This window comes from Silene latifolia, chromosome Y (assembly GCF_048544455.1).
Source record: "Silene latifolia isolate original U9 population chromosome Y, ASM4854445v1, whole genome shotgun sequence".
NCBI classification, from domain to species: Eukaryota; Viridiplantae; Streptophyta; class Magnoliopsida; order Caryophyllales; family Caryophyllaceae; genus Silene; species Silene latifolia.
This window is the reverse complement of record NC_133538.1, coordinates 280,233,735-280,240,630: the sequence shown is the minus strand read 5'-3', so window position 1 is coordinate 280,240,630 and position 6,896 is coordinate 280,233,735. Positions and strand designations below refer to the sequence as shown.

General features: G+C 38.8%; 1 protein-coding gene and 1 long non-coding RNA gene across 2 annotated transcripts; one reads left to right on the top strand and one right to left on the bottom strand.

Annotated features, from left to right (window-relative positions):
• Nucleotides 1–2,227: 2,227 nt before the first annotated feature.
• LOC141630786 (protein FAR1-RELATED SEQUENCE 7-like) lies at nt 2,228–2,824 on the top strand. The gene has a single exon (XM_074443541.1). The coding sequence runs from the start codon at nt 2,228–2,230 to the stop codon at nt 2,822–2,824; it is 597 nt and encodes a 198-aa protein (XP_074299642.1).
• A 1,318-nt stretch (nt 2,825–4,142) lies between these two features.
• LOC141633109 (uncharacterized) lies at nt 4,143–5,338 on the bottom strand. The gene is made up of 2 exons (XR_012537914.1): nt 4,845–5,338; nt 4,143–4,670 (listed from the first exon to the last, which is right to left on the bottom strand). It is a non-coding gene; the product is annotated as an uncharacterized LOC141633109 (long non-coding RNA).
• Between the last annotated feature and the right edge of the window lie 1,558 nt (nt 5,339–6,896).

Here is a 6,896-nt window from a genome sequence, read left to right as displayed (position 1 = left end):
CCAAATGTCAGCCTGTCAATTTATTAATTTGAATATTATTTTTAGGTTTTCAGTGCAGCATATGTGTAGGATTATAACGGATGTTTAAATATAATACGGATGTTTAAATATAATGGATGTTTACATTCTCTGTGTTAATGGCTTTACTATTAGTCCTAATGTCACCCTGTCAACAATAATGCATATTATTATTTATCTGTTTAATGTGTGCATTTTCCTACATAATGTTACCCTGTCAACTCCATTGGGCCAACTTACTTGGAAACAAATTTTGTATATCAAACAAATGTGTCTAATTTTCGTCCTAATGTAACCCTGTACCTATAGTAGGGATGAATATGTAAATGCAGATGTTGCTATTTATGTTATAAATGTTTACACTTTCTTGCCTAATGTGACCCTGTAAACCTATGCAGGTACAAATTATTCAAAATCCCTATTGGGAATGAAAGCAGAGAAATGGGAATTAATTTATGAGATGTTTAGGAAACACTCACATGCCATTGGTTTCAGCATTAGGAAAGCAACTTCTCGTAGAGCGAACGAGCCTGGCACACCCGAAGTCGAGAGATACTTTGTATGTTCATGTGCCGGGGTACATGGAAATGGTAATAGGCGAGACGATAACGGCAATCCTTTGAGGAATTCTGTAGTCACACGTTGCCAATGCAAAGCCGGTTTAAGGACACATGTAATCGAGGACGGGCAGTGGGAGGTAATGCAACATTTCACAGAACACAACCATGACCTGACTCCCACTCAATGGCAGCAGCACCACCGCTCGGAGGAGGAGAATAACGATCTTTGAGGCAGAGGCTATAAGGGCTTTGACTGAAGCCTTTGTAGCCCCCTCGGTTCAATACAAAGTGGCAGCTGCTATAGCGGGGGGCGATGTATTCGTCGGACACACCAAGAGGGATCACATCAACTTGTTCATAGGCTGAAGATTAAAGCGATCGAGGGCGGTGACGCAGCCACGCTAATTATTCTTCTCACTCAAAGACAAGCTGAGGATCCGGGGTTTTTCTTCCGAGTCCAATTCAACAAAGAAGGGAGACTACATCACCTTTTCTGGTGTGACTCGATGATGAGGGAGGACTACCAATTGTATCATGACGTTGTCATATTTGACACAACGTATCGCACTAATAGGTACAATCTTATTTGTGGTGCGTTTGTCGGTATAAATAACCACTGGTCCAATGTCATGTTTGGGTGTGCTTTCCTATCCAACGAGCAAGAAGAATCATTCCAATGGTTGTTCAATGTGTTTAATGAAGCTATGGGTGAGGATGTTCGTCCCGTCTCCATTTTCACTGACCAAGACAAAGCAATGACAAATGCGGTTGAAGCGGTATATTCTGTGTCTTACTGTTAAGTTTCGCATGATGAGTTATCCCACCATTATGTGACCACTTAACTTTGGATAACATTAATCCCAAATATGATAGCAAATTATACTGGTGGAAACGCTGAGGTCAAAACTGAAGAGGTCACTATATTAAGATCTTATGTTATTAGATCAATAAAATATGTCACCATATTTTACTAATTCAAATGGGAACTCAAATGACAACAATTTTCCAAACTTTGTCAACATATTTTAGTAATCAATCTTTTGAGTTAAATTAAAGATGTCACCATATGAAGCACTTATGTAATCACATGGGAATAAAAAAATATAGCTATAAACACATGACCTCTATACGCTAACATTGTCTTCTGTCCTTAGCAGATATAGCCAGAAGCAGGCATAGACTATGTCTAGTTAATTGTTCAATATGTGACCACTTAACCTATGTTTACAATTGTCCAAAAGTTGACAACATATTTTAATAATCAGCTTTTTGACTTAAGTTGAAGATGTTACCATATGAACCACTTATGTAATCACATTGAATGGCAACATTATTCCCAGATATGGAATCATATTATACTGATGGACTTTTGTGTTAATTATTAAGATGTCACCATATGAATCTGTTAAGTAATGATTTCAATTGAATAGTGCAAACATAAACATATGACTTCTAAATGCTAACATTTGTCTTTTGTCTCCATACAGATATACCCAGAAAGCAGGCATAGGCTATGCCAATGGCATATCCAATAGAACGCCATCTCACACTTTGGACATTTAAAGCATTATAGGACATTCCAGAATTTGTTCAACAAATGTCTTAATGGTTGTTTTAACGAAAACGAATTTGAAGCGACATGGCAAATAATGACGACAGAGTATGGTGTTGAAAACCACCCATGGCTCAATAGATTGTATAGTTTACGAATCAAATGGTGCACTGCATTGAATAATCAGTATTTCTCAGCGGGTATCCTTTCATCCCAAAGGAGCGAGAGTACAAATCATGCTATGGGGTTCCAAGCTTCAAAAACAACGCCAGACACTGAATTCTTTGGCATATTTGAGACGACCGTGAGAAGGTGGAGAGGAGAGGAGGAGCGGAAAGAATTCAACTCTATAAGAGCGTCTCCTACATCCGTGTTCCCCCTTGTAGAACTTCTACAACATGCATCGCAGATATACACTATGGAGCTATTTCGTGTGTTTGAGAAGGAGTTTGGACATGAAATGGGCACCCGGGCAGCACTTATCACCCAAGAAGACACCACCTTAATCTATAGTGTCGACACGGTTGGCAACGAGGGTTCTTCCCATCATGTTACTTATGATTATGGGAACAACTTGTGTGCTTGCACTTGTAGGAAGTACCAAGTAATGGGCATTATATGTTACCACATCATATGTGTCCTGCACATGCATTCTGTTCCGGAGATCCCAGCTAGTTGCATACACATGAGGTAGACGAAATTCGCAAAAACGATGGTCTGGAAACGTTTACTACCTTCTGATATGCGCCGAAGTGCCGCAAATGAGGCCATTAATTGGCGACGTTCAACACTCACCAATGTCCACAATCTCATAACAAAGAGCCAGAAGGTAATGGAGGCAAGGGTAATTGTGGAGAAGTTCTTTGAGGTGGTAAATGCTGAAGTAATAGTGTTACTGCAAAAGCTTACTGTGGACGCCGAAACAAACACTCAAACAACCGAAGAGCGTCCTGTTCTTGATCCGTGTCACGACAAAAGGTAGGAGCGCAAGGAAAAAAAGCGGACTTGGTAAGAAGAAGAAAGCCAAAAAAGTTGCTGCCAACGATGGGGACGCCTACACCCCAATACCTCGTCTCCTGTTAACGTCGCTGATATGGTAACATTTTGACCTTTTGCAAACAACAATGCGTCAAAGCTGCTGCCACATAGCCATAGGGTGTGGAACTGTTGTGACGATTATTGTATTATTTGTTAGGTTATCTAAAATGGTATGATATTTGTCATTTTGAACTAGGTCGTAATGTTTGGAAGTATGGTTTGCTTTTTGGAAAACGATGTACCGAATTAATGTTACCATTATTGTACAATCTGTTAGCAGATCTTAAATGATTAGATAATGGTTTGCACTTTTAAAGGCATGTTCCCATTCTTGGACTATATGTAACTATAAAAATTTGGTAACATTATTGCTGAAAGTATAAACAGCTTAGGGTTACCACTCTTTTAAAGTATAGACATTATTCTTCCAACATATGTTACCAAATATAACATGGTAGCATAATTCTTCAAACTGTAAACCATTTTGAGTTGGCCCTTAAGTTCATTTTTTTCTAAGAAACAATGGTGAATTACAGGCTGCCTTATGACTCATTAAATAATGTCCTTATTTTTGCACAATATGATACCATAATTATATGTATACACTTGACAATTTTAACAAATTCAGCCTATGAAAGGATATGACATTGGCCTTTTAAATTCGTGTTGCCATTCTTGAGATATATGTAACCATATAAAATTCGGTAACATTAGTGCTGAAACTATAAACAACTTAGGGTTGCCATTCTTTGATAGTCTAGACACTATTCTTGGAACATATGTTACCAAATAGAACATGGTAACATAATTGTTCAAACTATAAACCATCTGCTTTGGTCCTAAGTTGTTCCTTTTTTTCTACGAAATGGCACAACTTAAAATACCCATATAAGGGAGGGGAAACACAAATATATAACAAACAAAGAACTCATAGCTATACAAACACAAATATTTAACCAACCCAGTGAACATGTCCGAAAATAAGGCCGTACAACAGGGCCATAATTAAGATCCAAAATGAGGCCATACATTAGGGCCATAACTAATATCCAAAATAAGGCCATCCATCAGGGCCATAATTATCCAAAATAAGGCCATACATTAGGCCCATAAACAACATCCAACCATGACATGTCTACTACTTCGGGGCAGCTGATTTACTCCCCCTGCTGCGGGTGTTAGTCGGGCAGGTTCTCTGACTAGTGACGCCAATGTCATCAAGGCCAAGGGAAAATGAAGGCGCCTGCACCATTTCCATATTCACAAGTGCATCCAACTTTTCGCCAAGCGCATTCCAAGCAGCAACAAACCCCGGTGAACCCAACGCTTGCGTAAATGACCCCTAGGACTGTTCGCCTTCACCAAAAAGTACTTGTCACAGATCCTGACTGAAGCTCATCTGTACGTCCCTCCTGGGCTGCCAACTCATGCATTAGGCTCTATTGCATAACGGAGATCACTAAAAGGTTCCTCCTTGTTGTCATCCAATTGCGGACTCGCACCTATACAAAATGTAATGATATAATGTAAACATAACCAATGCAGATGGTCACATACTGATTGCAGACGTAAATAATACAAAGATGAAGAATGTTAGCTGCCAACATTTATAACCAATCTGGTCACATACTGTCTGAAGACATCAACATTAAAAAAGATGAAAGAAGAGAGCGTACATCATTATACGAGGCCTGCAATTCCTCATCAGGTCTGAAGGCCTTCAGGTAGTGGGAGTTGAATAAATCTGGACGGAGGTCCCCTAGAAGCTGGTTCCTGGTCATCTGTGCGACGGTACAGGCGCTTCACCTGGTGCCTTGATATTGGATATGTGCCCAGCTCCCAAATACCAATCCCAAAGCCGCGATGATGTGGGTATGCAGCAACTTCCTGGGCTATTCTCTCCTTCAATCGCTCAAGAGTCCAATGCTGAACAAGCGGTAGGCTAGTCGATTCTGGGAGTCCCCACCAAGTCAGACGGTGGAAGTACATCATCTGTAGAAACATTAGACAACCTCCTACATTCTTAGTGTCGTTGGACCTCCACGACTCAACTGCTTGGTTGAGACGTAGCAACACCAATGAACACCAGTCCAGCTGTGAAATAGAGTCCACATCCTCCACTGCTTTCACCAAGCGTAAGTCGATACGATTGTGCACCGTTGGTGCAAGGAAAGTCCCCATAGCAAAGACCACAAACATTTTCTTAAAATCAGCACCCCCGTCAGGCAGAGCCCCAACATCGCTACTCTAACACTCTCTATTGATATCTCATCTTTCTTCGTGACCTTGAAACCTTCACGCCAAATCTGTGCCAATTCCTGATCGGTCCTCGGTTCTATTGTTTTGTCAGTACACGGTAGCATGAAGGCATCGTAGACATCATGTTTGGTTAGAACAAATTGGACATGGCGGTTAAACAAGAACATCCTTGAACTAGGGTCATATTTATGGAGCAACCAGTCGACCATCTGATGATAAAAAGCGTGTGTCTTCAACTCTAGTAGCCCACCAAAACCGATGTCCTCGATATCCTTTTTCTGAGCGTCTGTTAGAATAGCAATCAGATTGAACAATTGCCTCGGCGATCCATGGCCATCCACCTCCTTCTTTTTCCTACGACATAGTTCAAGCATATGTTAATATTTGTAACCAACATCCCTAACCAAGTTGGTCACATTTTACTATCAAAAGACACACACAAAAGACACCAAATTCACCACAATTTGACACCATTACAAACATGCTACAAATAAATGATAACTGGTCACAAATAAAACTATGCAACATTTCATATATATTACATGTTGATAGCTTCCAACATTCATGAGTAATTTGATCACATATTACAATCAAAACACACCAAAAAAGACACCAAATTAACAACACTTTGACACCATCACAAACATGCTACAATAAAATGATAACTGGTCACAAATAAAACTATGCAACATTTCATATATAGTACATATTGATAGCTTCCAACATTCATGAATAATTTGGTCACATATTACAATCAAAACACACCAAAAAAGACACCAAATTAACAACACTTTGACACCATTCAAATCATGCTACAATAAAATAAAAAATGGTGACAAATAAAACGGTGTCGCATTACATATATAGTCCATATTTATTTGCTTATTGTCACCTAACTACATAATCCACCAAAGTGATGACAAAGATAATCCACCTAAGTACATAATCAACCGATACAAATTGTTCCCAATTAATCCACAATTTGTTACCATGTCAATTACACTTCCTTCACCATTTATAAAATAATGTCAGATGCCATCATTCCTAACCGATTTGGTCACATTTTATAATCAAAACATGCCCAAAAAAGACACCAAATTCAAAACACTTTGACACCATTCAAATAATGCTACAATAAAATGAAAAATGGTGACAAATAAAACGATGCAACATTACATATAGAGTCCATATTTATTTGCTTATTGTAACTTAATTAAATAATCCACCAAAGTGATCACAAAGCAGGCTAATCAACAGATACAAATTGTTCCCAATTAATCAAAAAATTGTCACCATTTCAATTACACTTCATTTACCATATATACAATAATGTCAGATGCCATCATTCCTAACCAATTTGGTCACATTTTATATTCAAAACAAACCCCAAAAAGACACCAAATTCACAATCTTTGACACCATTCAAATAATGCTCCAATAAAATGAAAAATGGTGACAAATTAAACCAT